Raw genomic sequence first — 21,266 nt, 5'->3', positions numbered from 1 at the left:
ATGATGAGGATCATTTTCAGTGTAAACATCCCTTCCTATTTTAGATATAAATGCCTAATTATTAGTTGTTAAATATATAAGTCAATCACAAAAATTCCAGGTTACACAAATTTAAACAAATTTAAAAGGTATACCCAACAACTGTTTTTTCTAATGTTTTACACATTTCCATTTGCTTATACCAAAGATATCTTACTAAGAGCTTTTGTGTTCACGAGTACTGAGTTTTATTAACAATTGTAATGAATAATTTACAATTTACAGTTTAAAGAATAATTATAATGCTTTTTTATGAAGTTTTCAATAAAGCGAACTTACAATATAGGGCAACTGATCACCATTTAACCAAGACTTCAAGAATATTGCATGCTTTTTGTAGTAACTATGAATGTTTAAAATGTTAGAACGATGGGGCTACAAAAGTTAATTTGCTATAAATTCTTTTGATAATAAATTAGTTGTTAACCGCATACCCATATATAACAAAACTGCTACAAATAGTTATATCTACCAACAGAAGTGTTAACTTTTACTGTCCCTACTCCCACCCCAATAAATAAAATGCAAACAACATGCCAGAATAAAAACTTATTAATTCTGATGTGTTTTCCTTAGTGGCAACACACATGCAATTCTATTGTGCCTCAAACCTCTCTCGGCCTCAATAGGCTCACCAACTGGAGTTGCCTCAGTGCACTTTCACGTCACATTACTTCCGCTTTTATAACTTTTCCACTTCTGAGCACTATCAATTATGCACTAGAATAACTGAGGCCTGGCTCGGCAATCTAACATAAAAGCCAATTATGGGAGTAAATAATTTAAACACCTGCATGCCATGTTCTTTTTACCACTGATACATAGCTCTTGTAATGCTATATACGTATTGGTAAAGACTGCTCAGTCTGCTAATGTACAGATTTTGAATTTAGAGAAGGCATGGTGGGTGCATAATTTAGCCCCTAAGGGTACAGCAAATGATTGACTCTAGATAAATTAGAACAGAGCTTTCTTTTCTTTTAAGTTAGTTTTGTTTGAAAATAATTTGCTTCCAATTGGTATTTGGTAAATCTCAGTTAGGTAAATTTCCATAAAGAAAATAAATTTGCTAGTAGTAACAGAAAAGGAAGGAGTGAAGGAAAAGGGAAGCAAATGGATTTATTATGAACTATATTGCCAAGATAAGCGTTAAGTATATTTACAATTGAGAAAAGGAAAGAGTAGTGCTAACATATGCAAAACATTAACAATTCCTATTTCCCACAGAAAGATTTTGACTAATAAATGAAAAGCTATAGTTTTCAGAAAACTTTTACTTGGTTTTTATTACAAAATACAAAACTACTTCTCATTCTTCCAAGGATTAGTATTGTAATGCTGTAATTATTATTGTTATACAACATGTTAAAATAAGAGCTCAGCAAAAATGGAACAGAATAAGTGGTTTGAAATAATTTAGGATTCATTTTGGAAAAAACATGTAGGGTTTCATTAGAAACATACTGTATAGGAGTGGGATTCGTCCCAGTTCGGATTGCCCAAACCAGCAGCGACTCACTGGTGATGTCGATGGCATCACAGGCGCAATTTGGTTGGTGCTGGTCCATCTTTTTGGGGAGAATCTTTTCCTATTTTTTTTACTATTTGGAAGGGTTTTTTCTGCTGCTGCTGCTTGAAAAAGAACCCTCCCCACCGCTCCGGGTTTATACTTAGCTTTATTCCTTTATTCCTTCACCTAAAACAGCTGATCATGTCCTCAGCTGTGTTCCAGACCAACCAGTGGCAAAGTTAAGTGGAACTCACCCCTGATTCTGTAGTTTCATGATTCAGCATTTCCAAGTTAGTAATTTAAAAGAAAAGAAAAGGAATAACAGTTCATGTAGTTCTAAAACAACTAGGAAATCTTTATAATGAAGTGCAGTTGAGAGGGATGGATTTAAATTACACTTTCTGTTTGCTTTTGAAATCCACTAATAACATGACATAGCAAATGGAATGTTTCCATTTGAGAAGTATACTTCATGCTTCAGTAACAGAAAGATTGCTGTTAAAGCAAACTCAGCTCCTTGCAGACAAATCTGTGTCGTAAGCAAAGTTCAGAAGAGAGACAAAGAAAGAAAATTAACAAATTCAAGAACATTAGATCTGTTTCTCTTTTCTTCCCCAAACCAAATATTTTTTAAAAAGAAAGAAATAGAAAAGGATATACATTTGAAAGCACTGCTTTCAGAAAAAAGTTGGGCTTCAGCCATGTCAATTTCAAATTGAAGAGTAGTAGTTGCTTAAAAAAGCAAACTCAGTTAATGGTATCCATATGATGTAACCAATCAGCATAGTCAGACTTGATAAACAATCATGCAGTCATTTTTGTGAAAGTGGTTATTATCTGGTTTGAGCTAATCATCAAGATGTTTCATATCCTCTACCCACCAGATCTTCAAATTTTAGCTTAAATGAAAAACTGGATTAGGTTATAGATCTCATATGCAGAAAGGGATTTGCACATTGTGAACATTTCAGTATGGTTTGTTTCATACTATCCACAAGTCATAAATATTTTTAAATGAGTAGTTGTTAAACCTTTCCTCAACTGCATGCAGTTTTCTAATAACACATAACTTTTTATGATTTTTATTTTCCTAATAAGAATACTAGCCCACTTTAGTGAATTGGCCCTAATATTGCCATATTTTATAAAATGTTTGAAATGCATTGTAAAATTACTGTAAAACTATCACAACTTGACCTGCTTATCTATCCCTGGTTTAGTATTATATAACAGATAAAATAAACTGATAGATATAAAAATATTTTTCACATCTATTGTGCAAATTCCACTAAATTAAATAGTTACTTCATATATGTATAAATTTTTATCCATTTTATCCATGTAGGAATAGAGAAAACAATCTTCTCATAGCACAATCCCTCTAATTCAACACATTTTATGTGTTGTAATGAGAGGCATTTTATAGAGGTAGTAATTATCATGGTTTTTAAGCCTTAGGTAATAGCCACATAGTGGGAAGGTTCAGCAAAGGCAAAGTTTCTAATTAAGTAATATAAATGCATTTCCACTAAATGCTACATGGAGAGAATGATAGATAAGACCATATTTGTAAAACAAACTACCCACCAATGGGATGAAAGGTTTAGCAGAAAGTTCATGAACAAGATATCTCTACTAAAGTGCCAACTATGAATAAAAACAACATAAAGAAAGCTTTTATTTGTCCAGTTAAGTTACTATACTAAAAGACATTTTAGCACACATTTGTTACACCAGAAATATTGACCACTTTTTCTTTTCTTTGTGTATGGACTATAACTAATGTTAACAACCAGGTCTCTGAAATAAATAATAAAACCTAACATCTCCAGGTATTACTGAAACTGAGGTGATACAACTCTAAGTGTCAAAACAATGATCATTATGCCAGCAATCATGGCTCAATATATTCTCAACAAGCAAAATTCCATAAAATTTAACTGGGTCTCACAGAACAGTAGGAGCCCCCTCCAGCACACCATTCTAACTATTTCAGTCTTATGACTCCTTAATTTACATGTTTTGGCCACTCTGACCAGCAGCAGGTGCCGAAGTGGCATCTTAACTAAGGCCATAGAAAAAAGGTTATTTAGTCTCCTCCTGCACCAAGTCCCTAAACAAAACTGGAACAAACTTAGTCTAATGCAGTGTTTCCCAACCTTGGCAACTTGAAGATATTTGGACTTCAACTCCCAGAATTCCCCAGCCAGCATTCGCTGGCTGGGGAATTCTGGGAGTTGAAGTCCAAATATCTTCAAGTTGCCAAGGTTGGGAAACACTGGTCTAGTGCATACTATAGAGCAGTGATGGCGAACCTATGACATGCGTGTCAGCACTGACACGCGTAGCCATTTTCGGTGACATGCGGCCACCGGAGAAACAGGGAGCTTTAGGGAGTGCAATTGCAACTGCAATTTTTTTTTTCCCTCTCCCTTTAATTAAGAGGCCGGGCGATTTTCGCCCGGCTGATATTTGCGATGGCTGGGAGGGGCGAGAACACCACCTCCCAGCTGGGCGTGCCTGCGCAGAGCACAGGCGCGCCCACACGCTGCCTTTGGCAGCACAAGCATGCCTGTCCGTCCAGGGGAAGAATCGCCCCGGCCGGATGTCTTTTTCAGCTGGGGGGGGCGCCACCTCCCAGCTGATTGGCGCGGCGCCAAGCGTTGGAGCCCACCACGAACGGTGGTTGGCTCGCAGGGGCCGCTGGGAGCGAGGGGAGGGGTTGCAGGCCTATTTCAGGGTCTGCACCCCTCGCCCTCGCCCTTCTGCTCCCTGCTCGCCTTCCAGAACGGTGTTACAGGAGACGGTGCTAAGGTAAACCCTTACCGGGTTATTAATTTGTAATTTAAAAAAATCATGCCGGGCTCACAAAAAAGAGAGTCTGAAAAAAAAACCTGCGTGGACGTCGCACCATTTGCTTCCTCCTTTGGCGGCTCATAACTAGATTTTTACAACCCCCCACCCCCCTTGATAAGCTTTTTCTTGAATCTGAACAGTTTGGGGGTTCACCAAAGAGATAAAAGTGAACGAGAGGGAGAGAGAAAGGGAGGAAGAGAGAAAAGTGAACAAGAGGGAGAGAGAAGGGGAGGAAGAGAGGAAGGAAGGAAGAGATAAATATAAAGGGAGAGAGGGAGAAAGAGAGGGAGGGGAAGAGGGGAAGGAAGGAAAAGAGAGAAAGAAAAAAGTGGAAGGAAGAGAGAAGGAAAGAAAGGAAGGGAGAGAGAGAGAGAGAGAAGATAGGAAGGAATAGAGAGTGAGAGAGAGCTAGAAAGAAAGAGTGAGAGAGGAGAGAGGAAGGAAGAGAGTGAGAGAGAGTGAGAGGTTTTTTTTTCTCAAGGTGACACGCCACCCGAGTTATGCTCGGTTTTTTGGCGAATTTTGACACACCAAGTTCAAAAGGTTGCCCATCACTGCTATAGAGAAAAGATCCTCCTCAGCTCTCAGAGATTAATCCTACTCCTGATTCAATAAAAAAGACCATTTCCTGTTCCTGGTGTTGCATTATATTTTCAGACACTTTTTAGGAGACCACTATTTTCAAGATTTATGAAGAAATTATATGCAAGCTATATCCAATGGCTTTATCTAGTCTCATGGGAATTTCATTTGCATGCTAAGGTCTGCCTGCCCTTCCTGTTTGTAAGCCTGAATATAGTTTTTAATAATTAATTTAGTCCAAAGCACACAGCATTCACAAATTCAATATGAGAAAATGCTTTATCTGCCCCATCATAGGTTAATAATCGTATAAAACTAGAAGCATCAGGGAATTCATCGCAAATTCTGAGGAAATGACGTCTAGATGCTTTAAGCATTTTATTATAGTCTAGTCAATAAATCAATAAGGAATAAAACCATTTTAGATTTTACATGTATTCTAATATTTTATATTTTACGCTTACTTTAATATATCCATACATAATATTTAAAAGTAATTCATACCAGTTATAATGAAATCAAGAAACTACAGCATGTGCATTAATTTTATTTTTTTTTAAAACAACAAAACAAATAATATTGAATATATATGAGACAATTAAAAATAGTTTAGCTAAAAAAAATACCAATTTCTTGTAAGTTTCTTGAAGCACATACAATATATTACTTTAAGTAAAGACTTATTCAAAGGGCAGGATTTAAATTCTATTTTGTAAAAAATATTTTTGCAAAATATAACAAAGCTATTTAAAGTATCCACATATAATTTTTGGGTGTTTTCTGTAAATACCAAAGAATGCATGTACTATTATTCCTTTTTTTACCAATTTCCTAACATTTTTACCTTGCAAATGCACTCACATTTTTTCAAATATTATTAAGAGTTAAGATTAAAATGTCAATTTCTTCAACGAAATATACAATATACAATAAGTGCTTCCTTTATTCAGAAACTAAAGGTCAATTATATTTGGCCATGTACTGTTCCCATATAACATTTGAACTATGAAACATATTACTACAGATAAAAATATTGATAGAATTAAATACTGTTTATGTCAAAGCATGCAGACAATGTCATAGTAGATGGTTGTTCATATGTACAGAAAAACCCAACAGATAATTCTTAAATAGACACAAAATAATGAATAATTTTATTACTATACACTCTCTGTATATATGGAGAGGGAAACAGATGCTTTTTTAAAAAAAAACAATATTCTTTAGATTAAGGTTAGATAGCATACTTATTGTAAATTAATGAAGTTAAAATTGTACAATCAACTAAATATATAATTTATTTTGCAACAAAATCTAGATTAAATTAAAAAGTATGCCTCTTGAATCAGATGGATATACTTCAGACAGATAGATACAGGATTGCACGTATTTTGGGTTTTTTTCCTCAAAATATATAATTACATTTTCTGTGCGAGAGATATATAGGTTCTCCAGAATTTTTAAAATAATTGCATTTTAGGGGACTGATTTTTTTATTTACAATACAGATTTTAATAGCAAAAAGCCCCATATAATTGAATTCATGTTAAGGTACGCTAAGCCATCTCATTGTTAACTTTGGCTTAATCAGGAATTCTCTGCATTTTACCATTACAGCATTATTATGTTGAGTTACAATATAATAAATAAGCTAGGATGAAGGTAAAGCATAATGGATACTTTTTCATTAGACATCAAAAGATCAGAACTTTAATTAGATGCAAGGGACTTCAATTTCTCTTCTTCTTTATCCTTTTCCACCTAAAGCCTGATTTCCAAAATTCCAGTTAATCTAAAATTTGGGTTGATTAAGATTTAAAATATATTTTATTGCAACTAAGCCAGAAATAGATACATTATTATATCTGTTAAGAAAAAATTGTATTTTGTTGACTAGCAAATATAACATCTAATAGCATACAGAATCCTAATTCAGTATCGTTGTTGTAATAAGCAGTAAATGTACTGAGCTTGATTCATAATGAAATACAGAAGAAATTGTCACTGCCTTCTTTCGAATTACAAAAAAATATATATACCTCAAATTAGCCCTATCCTGCAGGTCTTTCTTTCCAGCATTAAAAAGACTGGGTGTGCTTTTTTTTTTAACATTCATCTAAGGTCATTCTGACACATTCATCTTATAATTCTTGTTAGAAGTAGCAAAGTATCAAGTGGTATCACTAGACTCTGCTTCGATTGTTGATATTTGGCATTTTATTAGATATTTGCATTATTACTATAAGCAGACTGATGTAATAATAAGAGTGGAAACACAGAAAAATAAATCTCATATTCATGTGCTGTCTTTATAATATGTAAAAGTACTTCAGTTATTATACTTAAATATAGCAAAGGTTTATCATGAAATATAGCAAAGGTTTATCCAATGTCTATCTTAGTTACATATCTCAAAATACTAATTTTATTAAAAAGGGCAATTTTTTAAACAAGTACAAAAATTAAAAACATGACATTTGTCAATCCAGAACGTGAATGGCTGTCAGTTAATGAGTCAGTCTTCATTTCTTATGTGGCAACATGTGGCACTTAGATGGCCAATAGTCATAGGAGCATTTAAAATAAAATAAATGACCAAGAATAGACAACTGTTGAAATGTTCCACAAGAACTTATTTAGAATGGCATAGCAAAATCCACCCTTTTCATATAGTACCTTTTTTCCTCAAGGCTATCTTATTTTTCTAAAACTGCACAGTATTCTAGATTTTAAAAATCATTGCTCAGCATATTTTCTTATATAAAAGGACTATCACTGATAGTCTATCAGTACTATTTCTATGTGTCCTTGCCAGTGATCTATAGCCTTTCTTTCTTTATTTTTCTTTGTCGCAGTTAAGACTTTAGTAAAGTATTCTTCTCATTTAGAACTGAAATGACAAATTCTACAGTTCTGTAACTCAATTTTAAACAGTATATTGAACACTTAACAAGCATTAAAATTATTTAATATATTTAATAATCTTATTTTTTTTCTTATATTTTAGAGCTTTACATTTGACTATGTACAAAGCCTGGCTACATGATGAATCTAAGTATACATATATGCACACACACATTATTTCATTCTCTATTTCCTTAGTGCCTCACTCCCCCTCCCTTCTTTGCTCCAGTGAGCTGTTGTTCTTGGAATACTATATGCTCACATGCAGAACCGCAACCATCTGGGCCTCTGAAGGGTCCTCGGTTCTTGGTCCTGAATGGTAATTGTCTCAGAGAGCACCCTTACAGACATTTCAAGCATTGGAGCTTATTAAAATCCTGAAGGGCAGTAATCCCTGAATGCCACTAAAAAGATCTCCAGCTGCTACCGTTTATGAAGTGGGCTTGACAAGAGAAAGAAAAGAGGAAAGGGCTACAGAAAGAAAAAAGAATTTAGAAAAGGGCAAGTTATCCAAACAACTTCCCTTGGGGAGAGAATAGGGGGAGAAGAGTCATGTTTTATCAGCTTAGGTTTCCTTGCCTCAGTTCCCAAAAAACGTTCCTCTCCCTGCTGTTTTCCTTTTCCTCACAGAACACAAAACGCACGCTCTTGTGCAATCTTCTTTGCATTTTTAAAATATATCATTAACATATTGAGATGGAAAGTCTAAAATGAAGTGAATTGGGAAAAACAGATCAAGAGCCCAAAATCCGAATTGAATATGAAGTTTTCCCAAACACACAGAAGAAATGTTTATGTAAAAAACAATCGAAAATATAAAACTCTGGCTTTTTTTTTTTTTTAGAAGGTTTTTCATTTGTGAGAGTTGATTAATAAACATTCAGCACTTTGCTCATGGCTCGTCAGAAGTCGTGCAGAAAGTTGAACGATGCCGGTAGAAGGCTTTTGTATTTGGAAACAATGAATAGGATGACTTCTTAAAACCTTCCTTGTCACCCTCCATTAGAAACAGATGGACACCTTGGATCAAATTCTTTAGACAAACATTACATTGTAACACTTCTTTATCTTATATTAACTTTCATGAAAGGGTTTAACCACCCCAAAGAACATGAGAGAGAGAGACAGAGAGAGAGACAGAGAGAGAAAGAAAGAAAGAAAGAAAGAAAGAAAGAAAGAAAGAAAGAAAGATCTTTTTCAGATAATAAGCAGGGCACAAGGCATAGATAGATAAATGGAAGCTAAGAATAGTTCTTCCAATTGGATAAGATCCTAGATAATTTCCCCTTACTCACTGTGAAGCCCCTTTGGATTCAAGGCAAAAATGAACCTTGGAGCATATAGGACACTCATGCAACTCAAAGCAGCCGGGATTACTACAGTTGATAGACCTTAACAGATCTGGTGCAATTCCCAGGAAAATATATGTTTGGTTTGAGAAGATTAAGATAAGTAATCAATTCAAGGTCCTATTTTCTTCCAATAGACTTTTTGCCTTGATTCTAAAGTACTGCAGAATCCTGTTTGAAAACTGTATTCTAATTCAACTTGTTAACAACATTTGGTTGGTCATTTGCTATGGTCCTCCAGTAAAATAAGCAGCAGGGGTATTAATTATTTCTCAAACCACCATCACTGAAAGGCAATTCAACTTCCTACAGTCATTACTCATGAGGTCAATAGGATTAATTTTCCAAGTAGAAAAAATAAGTGTAATACTATAGTCCTTAAGGGATCTATTGTAAAAGCCAATCAATTAGAGTAAAATCAGTTTGTATTGAAAGCAAAAACATTTGTGAAGATATTTCAAGATATATTGATTGTAGAATAACATATTACTAATATTATACATAAGCCCTATATATTTTTGCACAACTATAATTCTTCCTTCAAGCAAAGTTTCATTATGACGTCAGGGTTTCTTTCATGTATTACTAATTTATTAACTTAATCCACTTACTTTTTAAAAAACTAATGGCACCCTTTTAATTGTTTCTTCTTAATCAAATCTTTAACCTTTTCTATGCCATATAAAAAGAAAACCTTTGTAAATGAAAATGAATTCCAGAATTTCTATCATAGTGTGATTTTTGGTGTATCCTGCATAAAACTGGCTAACTAAACAAGTTAGCTAAGACCAGGGGTGGGCTCCTCCCGGTTCAGACCAGATCACCCAAACCAGTAGTGACCCACTAGTGACATCACTGAACTGGATCAGCCGGTGCCGTTTGTCGGCCATTTTTAAAAAATTGTTTTTAATGAACTTTTTTACTGTTTTGAAGCTTTTTCCTCTTCTGCTGTTTGTAAAAGGGCCCTGCCACCCACCCCGGGTTTAAACTTTATTCCTTCACAAATCATCAGCTCCTCAGCTGTGTTTCGGGCTGATTTCAGCTAACTGACCATACATGAAAGCCAAATTGCACAAGGGAATGTGCACATAAAATGTTGCAATGCGAACCTGTGGTGAAGTTAAGTGGAACCCACCTCTGGTTAAGACAGTTTTTATTTGATACAAAATATGATTACAATAGATTGATTATGCCACTTTATCAAGCAGTTTCCTGAGACGAATCGATATCCACGTTATGATATGCAATCCATCCATTTTTAAATTACCAATTTTAAATCAAGTGTGGATGCGCTTCTTTTTTTGGTAGTTCCTTGATTAGGGTATTGTTTTCTACTTGTTTGTCTAATATTAATCCCTGATTTTCTGGAAGTAGGCTGATGGTTGAGATGGTTATTTTAAAATTTTGAATATTTTAATATTTTTTCAATAACAAACATTTATACTTTTATCATTGTTTTATTCTGTAGTTTTATTTACTTCTTGTATACCACCCAGAATCACTTTTAGTAAAATTGGTGGCTATATTAATGTGATAGATATATGATAGACAGACAGACAGACAGAGTTCTTGGTCATCTGCTGCTTGAAGATTCAAACTAATGTTTTCGGTCAATTTCTTTTCAAGAATGCTATCTATTTTAAGATTTATGAAGAAGCTAAAAAGGACTAGGTCACTTTAATGAAGAGAAGAGAGCTGCTGCACTGTCTAATATAGAACAATATTAGTTTTCAAAGTATGCATAATTGTATTAAATAATATTAAATAAATGGCTGAATTAAATAAATATGCTATTCAAACACATAATTAGGTTTCTCACATTTTTTACTTAATACACTGAAAAATATAGTTTACTTGAAACAATGTGTCCTCTCTTTTTTATAATTCATTATGCTCCATATTTTCAGCAAACTAATTAAACAACATTAAATTTCACAGGATATTATTTGATCTATTTTGATTAATTCAGGGAGCTGATTAAAATAATCTGAAACTGAAACTACTGCTGGTCGGGTAATTCCAAACTGCTTTAGCGTTATTCCAAATATCTTACCAAAATTTTCATATTACTTGTTTGTATTATTGGTGGATTTTCTTTGTTGAGTTTATAATCAAAACACAGTCTATTTAAATCTAGCTGATTTCTATAATAAATTCAATTCATTCCATGTTTTTCTGTTTTATAATGTTGAAAAGCAAGTAGAACATAATAGATTCAACATAACTAATAAGTCATATACAATATTGTATAAAACCATGATTTGGAATACTGTAATTTTTCATGCTTTATTGTAATACAATACTTTATTGTAGTGCAATACTTAATATTGCACCTTAGGAAGCTGTGTTAACATTAAGTCAAAGTATTACTTTAAGCAGAATAAAAATAGCATTAGATTTCTATATTTTATCACTTCAAGATTATTTCTTTACCAGTACTTGTTTATGCGAGAACATTATTAGAAATATTCATATGTACAATAAAAAAGATCAATGTATAGTTATTATGTGTATCTCAACTACATTTATTAAACACAAACTAATTCTATACACCCAACATACTCCTTTAAATAAATACAGTGAAAAAGTAATTCTTTTATATTAACTTTCTATGAATGAGCTGAACTAAAAGACAAAAGATACCATCAATGTACAATTACAATTATGGAAAACACTGCAAATCAGAGAATAAAAGTTCTTTAATTTTTTTAACTTGATAAAAGCAGCTATACAGCAATCTACGTTACACGGTGATAAGGGGAAGCAGAAAAATTATTCCTTTCTCCAAAATCTATACCTATTTTGGCACAATAATGAAACAATGAAAAGTGGACTCCACTCAATTGATCCAAATGCCTGTGGGGGGAAAAATAGGTCTCAACAATCTATGGAGTTTCTCAATCATCCAGGTCATGGTTGTCCAAAAGGCAACTGGACTTTCTTCGGGGGGTTTCCTTCCCACTAGTCAGTTGGAACTGAAAAACTTCTTGGATGAGAAGCAAAATATTTTCAAAGAAAAAAAGAACAAGAAACTCAAGTTGTCTTTTGGAGAAAGCACCTTTTGTGTAGGTCTTAACAGCTTTTCTAAATGGTAGGCTGTGACGGTCTTTGCTTATGGGATGGGAAAAGGGGTTTCATTCCAGTGCACTGTTCCAAGTTATTCTTCAAATTTTCTTATCTCTGATTCTTCATCATGAGAAACATAGCATAAGCTGCCCTTACTAAAGAAAGTACTGAATTTGAAAAGTAAGGGAGACTAGGATAGATCTATTTCGGCCTTGTTCTTGCCTCATCAGCTAGCCATACCCTCACTGGGATTTGAACTTGTAGCTTTGCCTTGTAAGGCAGAGAATTAACCTCTAGGCTACAGAATCCAATTCCTTCAGCTCTGTACCAGGGAAGGATTACATGTTTTTTGTGTTGAATCACCCTGGTACATTGAAGGAGCATATTTGAATATACCATACAATATATCTATTCCATTACAGAAAGAGTAGTCTATTTCAAAAATATTCAAAGTTTCAAAAGTGTAAAATAAATTATTACCCTTCACAATGCTGACATCCATTTCTTCTCAATAGAGTAGAATGGAATTCAACTTCGGTGTTTTATGTCCACCATTAATTTTTCCTAACAGATGCATACTTCAATCTTGGCTGTGGTGTGTGACTAAAAAAAACAATTGGCTTTTAAATAGTTGAAGATATATCTGAAAAGAATTTAGCTCAGATATCCTATCTGTATTTTGCAGCAGTGTAGATTTGGTATACAAATATTCCCAAACAGAATATGCAATTAGATCTAAGATTAATATATCTTATTTTAACCAAAAGTATAAAAAGAATATAGATAAATCACCAATGAAGAAAAAGGTTCAGGAAAAAAATAAGATTAGGGTAAAAAAGGAGGAGAACACAATGAAATGCATAATTTAGGTAATCATTCTAATTATAACAGAAATAAAATAATTATTTAATCATTATTTTTAGTAGGGAATTTTGCCAAAAAGCTGCCAAGCTTATAGCACAATTTATCTAAAATATTTTGCATAGAAATAACACAAGTAATATGTGGCTATAGAGAAAAACAGGCTACATAATCCCTTATATAATAACATACTAACTGAATATGTTATATATATTTTACTGGGGATAAAAGTCTAATTATAAGAAAATGCTATGATTCAGGAACCTTATAAAGTTTCTAAAGAAGTCAAATGTTAAAACAAATCATCTGACAAAATTGTGAAAACTTTATTTTATCAGAAATTCATTTAACATTTATATATTTATTTCCGCATACACAGCCACCCATCAAACATGCATATCTTTGGGCAATAATATTAAAAATCATATAAAAGCAAAGATACAATATAAAACCATACAAATGCAATCAGTAGCTAAAGAACAAATAAATCGCAATAGCAATTAATACAACTCTTGTACAAGCTCTATTACAGATCCCAATATCCAAGCTTAGTGACAGAACCATGTATTTAAGCCTTGTGAAAAATAAGCAGGGTCAGGGCCAATCTAATCTCCAGAAGGAGGATGTCCTGAAGAAAGAAGTCACATAAGAAATGGGTTTTTTCACTGGGCATTGTCAGATGAGATTCCCTAGTAGATGGGATCCAGACTATGGCTTTCCTGCCAGACATGATATGATAGATAGAAATATTTGGGGAAAGGCAGTTCCTCAAATTATTCAACCCCATGCCTTGGAAATATCTTATTCCATTTAAAAAGAATTTGCTTTAACTTCTACACAATTTAATCTGAATAATTTTCACTTTGTTCTGAGATTGCAGAAATCCAAATAAATTAGTCCACTACAACAATAAATAAATTAATTTTATAGCCAGAAATAAAAAGGATTGAAATCCATGGGGCTGGGTTTTATAATTATTAAAGTTATTGAAAAATGTTCAAATATCAAAAATAACAGGATATTTTAAACCGTAGAATGAGTTTTTAATATTAGGCATATCAAAAATTTCTGAAAATTATGTTTTGCTAACATAATGGAAAGCAATACTTCTATTTAATCTGTTTGTGTCTATGCGCTAAAGTATTGAAAAGTTTGGGTCTTTTCTGAATTAAGCATACCTAAAATCAAAGATCTCAAAGAACTTAAAACTTCAACTCTGCACCAGCTATCAATGGTGAAAAAATACTTTCAAGATTAATGGAGAAAGATGTAACATAATTCTTCACCAGCATTTTTCTTTTTTAAGAAAAGTGCTATGATTTTTTTTTACTTGAAAAACACCTGTATTTCCCTAGGTAAGAAGATAAAAACTAATTCATCTATCTATTCACCTAAACTCTTATTAGTCCATCAGCATACAACTGTTTAACTTTAACCGATTCCCATATTAGTGCAAAATCCCTCTTGAAATTAGAAATATTGATTTAGGTACTGGAAAATAAGATAGAAATCATTTAATTTATGAACTATTTCTTTATTTAATAATATAAAATAGTATTTAAGAATTTCTTAATTTCAATATCTTGAGATTTTACAGCATGTGATATAATAAATCATTTTATAGCATACTATATAATTTTCATCATAAAATAATAATAGCATTATTTGTTCAATAGGCGGCTATTGAACAAATAATGCTATAATTATTTTATGATGAAAATTATATTAATTATACTTTAAGCCCCAATATGCAATATGCAATATTTATTGCTTAAGGAGAAGGGATAATATAAACATTTATCCAAATCTTATTCAAGACATAATACATCAGATTTTTAAAAACATTACTCTTTGTTTTCTTATCAAAATCCAGTGCTATTATACAGCAATTGCACAAAATTTTCACAGAACAATTTCATAGGATTCCAGCAATGGCCATCCCAATTTAGAAGATGATAAAAATGAAAGTATATAAATCATATACTCATCTACATATACTGAATGTCATCCTCAAAATTTCCTTATGTATGTAATTTCAAATTTTGATATAGAATTTTGGATTTATGTACATAAGGGCTTGGTACCAAAATATGTAAAATATATAAGAAATATATTTATTTATTTTTAATTAAGAATAATTTCTAGTGTTTTGCTCTTGCAACAAATGGTTTAAAGCCAAACTAAATATTGCTTTTTGTTTATGAAGTGCAACTGCATATTTTCTCAATTCAAATTTAAGTACGGAAAATGTAATCCAGATCAAATCTTAACATGACAAGGCTATTTTAAGCCATGAGATGGATTTCAATCCCTATTAACTCAGTTTGCATTTTTTAAAAAACTATCTATGCATTTTTAATGAGTCTTTAATCTGCATCGTAAAAATATCAGTTTTAAAATGTTAAAACATATAGCCCATGCGATCAGAACAGTTATTTATTTTAACAAATAACTTTGCAAATGCAAACTAAATTTATACAAAAATTTAGCTGTTTTAACTGGCGTTGTTTTCATATAAATGTCTGCAATATGGAAGCAGTTAAAATGGGTTTAAATTCTAAACATGTTTACTAGAAAGTGAATCTCATTTGAAAACAATAGGAATTTGTTTTGCTTAAACATGCCTAGGATTTCAATGTTACGTTTATAAAATCCCAACTTGTTTATGTTTTCACTGATTACTTATTTCATACTGCTAATGTGTTTATTTTGGGATTTAAAACTTGCACATACCCAATTACTTAGTTATAGACTTTGAAAACAATAATTCTGTTAATCTGTTGAAGCAAAATGAACAAATTGTTATTTATTATATATAACATTAAGGGCTGTACCTCATGATTCTTGACAAATGTATCTTTTCTTTTATGTACTCTGAGAGCATAAGTACCAAAGACAAATTCCTTGTGTGTCCAATCACACTTGGCCAATAAAGAATTTCATAATCTTTTGTGAAAAAAGATTTTAGTTAAGAAACTTAAGTGTAGCAGTCAATAATTTAAAAATGAGATAAACATTAAGTGAATTTATGCAAATGATTTATTATATTACCAAAAATATAGCTAAATTCCTTTGTGCATGCAAGTATTGTTCTGCAGGTATATGACCTTTGAAAATAAAGAGTTCAATTACAAAATAACATTTTGTATGCAAAAATCTAAAAGACTCTGGATGTTTCAGGTTTTTATTGTCTTATCTATTTTTCTACAACAGCAATTTGTAAACCCAGAAAATCAGCGATCGACATACAAATACAAGTCGCACTGGCTACCTACGTTGGTATTACACATTGCATAAAGCCTTCAGCTGTAAAATAAAATGAACCGCCCTATACATGGATACATTGTCTGAATCTGATATAGCAACGCAAAAGTACATTCCATTAAAATAAATATTTTTAAATCTTAGATAAGCATATACCAAATAAAGGGGCTAAGTTAAATGGATAATAGATAAACATAACATTTAATTAAGGAATGTAAATGTTTCAGCAATCTGTAAAAAATATTACAGTGCAATCCTTTACAACATGCATGGAAAGAGATAGAATTGCTGTAAGAATGTTAACGTTGCTGCATTGTATTAATGGTGTGTCTTGCAAAACACATCTTTCAAAGGTTCAGCATATATTGAATCTTACTCAAAATCCTACCGAAACTGAAGGAAATATAATTCTGTGTGGTAGAAAGAACACAATAGTATCTTACATGCATGTAAGACTGCATGTATTACATGGATGCCAACATTCCTGAATTCTGATAAGGAAAAAATAATTTGCAATTGCGTGCTATAAACTAAGCAACTCTCAGAATTCAATGCAACTTCCTCACAGCTATGAGATTGAAGTATGTATTTGTAGATTTATAAATAAAATAAAAAGTATAATTGACTTGATACAGTACAGAAGAAAATGCCATTTAGTTATTATTCAAAAATTACCCTGTTTCCCCAAAATAAGACATACCCTGATAATAAACCCAATCAGTCTTTTGAGTACATGGCAATAAGGCCAAGCGCTTATTTCAGGATTCAAAAAAAATATAAGACAGGGTCTTATTTTCAGGGAATCACGGTACCATAATTTGATTAAAATACAAAGGCCACTCTGATGCTGCAACTGGAGAAGAAAATAGCTATTGTAGAAATTGGCAAAGTCATCTAATACTATACAGTGAGCTGCACCAGTTATCAACTTATTCTAGGTACTGCCGATACCTTGTAATGTCTTAAATGGGTTGGGTCAACAATATATTTGTGTCCAACTACTCTGATTAAATTTTACTCATCCAATAGTATCAGTGGGGACTGCTGAGAGCTCCTAACTAAGAGAAAAGATAGCGTGGGACCTCAGAAATAAGACAGGTTTGGTGTACTTGTACTTCCAAATCAAGATGACTTACTCCCTATTACATTTTAAAAAGCAGTTAAAATGCTGCTCTTCTACAAAACCTTCCAGGAATAATGTTATGTCAAGCAGTGGTTGATTAGACAGTTAGCCCTGAGTCTTCAGAGAAGGGTGGCATACAAGTCTAAGTAGTAGTAGTAGTAATAGTAGTAGTAGTAATAATAGTAATAATAGTAATAGTAATAATAATAATAATAATAATAATAATAATAATAATAAATAAATAATGGAATGGATGGTTCAATTTTTTGACTATTGTTTCATTTTAACACATTTCAGTGACACATCTTTATTGTACCTGTAATATATACTTAAATTCTATAGAATGAGGCAGCATACTTGTCTGAGTAAATACATAAATGACTGGAAACTATAAATCATACAACTTTTTTTTCTTAACAGCCTTTTAAAAAATATAGCCAAATAAAATGTACAAGTGTTCTATCTTGGATTGTTTTTTAAAATGCCAAATAAAAATACTAGTAGCGTAATAGTTTTTTTAAAAAACATGACAGTTGTAACTCTTAGCTTTCCCACAATAGATATCAAGAAAATGTGCTAATTATGACATCACAACAATGATAAAGTCTGTGCCAGGAGTTACTGGCAATCCTGGCTAGCTGAAACATTGATATGTTGCTTTACTTTCATACGCCATTGCTCACATAATTGGGGGGAGAGGACTATAGCCTCCATCCTTATGTTATGCTGAAGCTGTTGCTTATTAATATGTTTGAGTAACTGAAAGCATCACTAACCATTATTTTATAGACCCAAAGATCTATTATGTTTTTCAGAGTGAACTGACAGAAACGTCTTGTAAACAGTGGAAGCTAATACTTGACTATTATCTCCCTTTCGTTTCCTTTTTGTATTTTTTATTCGATATGTAGAAGAAACTGCCTCTTCCTACAATGTCAGTTCCTCTAGTTGTTGCCTAATTAGGAATTAGAAGGCACACATTTGGCAGCTCTTGTATTGCTATTATTTCTTCTTGCTTGGCACAAAAAACCCTCTAAGAAGCAACACTCCTACTGTATCCCTCTTAGTGATGGATCACTAATTTTTAATAATCCAAGCTGCTAAAGAATGGCAAAATGCATTGAACCAACAAGAGTAAACAAATAAAGAATGATGTTGCCTTGCATGGAAATGTTATTGGCCTGTCTGATTTGAATGAATTTACCTATAATAAATGCCTTTAACAAAATATAAATGCATACATATGGCCAAAAAAACTGATATCAGTTTCCAAAAATTTCAAAAAAAAAATTGACGAAATATATGAAACGAAGCAAAAAATACTTTTTCTTGTATTATAAAAAATCCTTATCTTTAACCAATAAATAAAATGATTGTACAAAAGTTTTCTTTGATGAACTGCCCTAGAATTCTAACATGTTTAGGAACATACAAAAATTTGTAGTACTGAATAATACTTTATTACTTTTATTTTTTTAATGATTTTAGAATTTACGGATCAGTCATTTGATTGAGTTGGGTGAAAATTGAATGAATGAATGAATGAATGAATGAATGAATGAATGAAATGGTTTACCATTTTTTGATTTAGAACTACGATTTGGAAGAAATATTTCACAGATTATGCATGCACAGTACTTTTCTGCTATAAATAAAGCAACATATATCTTTTTACACACCAATGCCAAAAGAATATTTTCTATAGTCACATAAAATTTTAATGAGCAAATTTCTTAAAGCTCCATGACAAAGCCTGAAAAAACTCAAGTTGCTTGAAATTATAGCAGAGGTGCTGTGCAATCCTAAATTCCAACGCCCTTCTTCCAAACCATATTCAGAAGGATATGCAAGCCTTCATTTACAGTACAACCTTATATTGGTCCATTTGTAATTGTGCAATCATGAATTTCATTGTGTTACTCCCATCTAAGCAGATACAAAATTAAAACTTGATGGCATTTTGGGGGTCAATGCAATGCAAAAAAAAAGTTTGATTATATATCGAGTAATTATTTTTAAACTAATCCCTCTATACCAAAAGTATTATATAAATCCTGCTTTCTTAAACTCATTTGTTATAAGATACTATTTTTTTCTATGAGTATGAGAAATTTATAGGATTTTTTTGCACAAAAGTGATACTCATTTACCTTTGTTAAAACTATTTCTAACAATAATTTTTTAGGGTAGCTTTCCAAATTAATTGAAGAATGGTTTCACCTTAATTGGAAACTTTCAAATGTACATTTCACTTTACTCACAAAATAGCTAATGTTTCTTTGAAACATTCTAGGATGATATACCATAATTTCTCATTGCAGAATTTACAAATACCACTTTTTGCCATAGCGGTCAACTGAGCATCTTGAAATTTAAAGTATACTTGAGCCAAGTATACCCAGTATACACGGTGAATATGACCACAACCATATATGATTTAAATATATGTTGTGATCTGTTTGTTTATTTTTTAATTACGGTAAGTGATATATGGCTTTGTTTCTTACGTAACCCAATTTTCTCCACTCTGTTCTGCTTACAGAAATATACAAGCAGCACATAGGCACTAAGGACAATGTATTTTAGTCACAAGAATGAGAACCAAGTTTTTATTTTCTGCATTTATTAATAATATTTTTAAACTTGATCACATTTTTCCACATGACTGAAAAATTTTACAGGGCATTTTCACTGATCTATAAACTATCAGATATACAGGAAATCCTTTTGGTAATCAAGACAAACACCTCATTATATTTACATGATTAATGCAGCACTAGTTACAAAATCAACTTCTTCAATACAAGGTATATTCTAATTAGCAATAGTCCGTAGTGTCACCCTTTTTTTTCCTTTATAAGAAGGAAATTTAGACTTAGTTTTTGAATTGTTTAAAATCACAGTCTATCTCTAGAGGCTTTTAGAATAATGTGTATGAATCATACCCAAGTTTAAGACTAGCTACAAGAAATATTGAATGTGGTGAGTGTTACATTTGGGTGATAAATCAATAGCTCTAAGGTCAGCAGAAAGTGGTTTCAAAAACATTTGTCTTATAAATTTGACATTTAATTTCTGAATGACTACATATTTGAACATAAATGGAAGAAATATATGCGCACTTGCACACATACACACACACACGCACACACACACGCACACACAGAAATTGTTCTCAAAGGCATATGCCTCACTAGAATTGTAGTGCTGGAAAAATGGGTTTAATAATCTAGAAGTTGGAGAGTAATACACTTAATGTAGGAATTTAGTTTGATTTGTTTGTTGCAATATTCAAATATTCAAATTATTTATTATAGATCAGCAACCTAGACTGAATAAAATTAACTTTTACAAGAGCTACAAGATAGAACATACAGACTAAAATGAAATGTACAAGATAAAAGTACTATATTGGTCTCAGTGATATCTGAGTTTTAAAAACTTGCCAAAACAAACTTTGCTACTGTAACATTAGTTTGCACTGAATAATAGCTCAATGAAAACTGATAAAAAATAAAGCATTTGACTGTGCAAAACAATATAATTAGTCTATAAGGGTAAGATCTGATCATTCTTAGCTTTAATAAGTAACCTTCATTTCAAGGAACATACTTTATTACATATTGGATAATAATTTATGGAAGCAAAATGCATAATCAGTTATAGTTATAATTTATAATATAAGGCCTGCTGAAGCCAAACTATAAACTCA

At 32.1% G+C, this 21,266-nt stretch overlaps 1 protein-coding gene across 3 annotated transcripts in view; it reads right to left on the bottom strand.

Moving 5' to 3' along the window:
- Positions 1-21,266, bottom strand: part of EFNA5 (ephrin A5) — a 233,781-nt gene that overhangs the window by 205,924 nt on the left and 6,591 nt on the right. Inside the window, exon 1 of one of the 3 annotated variants that reach the window (XM_070742954.1) lies at positions 1,804-1,891. The exons of 1 other annotated variant lie outside the window; for it this stretch is intronic. In XM_070742954.1, the coding sequence (XP_070599055.1) occupies positions 1,804-1,823 (20 nt within the window). In that variant the 5' untranslated portion in view covers positions 1,824-1,891. Of the gene's footprint in view, positions 1-1,503; positions 1,700-1,803; positions 1,892-21,266 lie in introns of those variants that run through there. One more of the 3 variants, XM_070742953.1, reaches the window with a different exon arrangement.

Source organism: Erythrolamprus reginae, chromosome 2 (genome assembly GCF_031021105.1).
Source record: "Erythrolamprus reginae isolate rEryReg1 chromosome 2, rEryReg1.hap1, whole genome shotgun sequence".
Classification (NCBI taxonomy): domain Eukaryota; kingdom Metazoa; phylum Chordata; class Lepidosauria; order Squamata; family Dipsadidae; genus Erythrolamprus; species Erythrolamprus reginae.
Note: the sequence above shows the minus strand (reverse complement) of the source record. Positions and strands in the feature narration are given on the sequence as shown.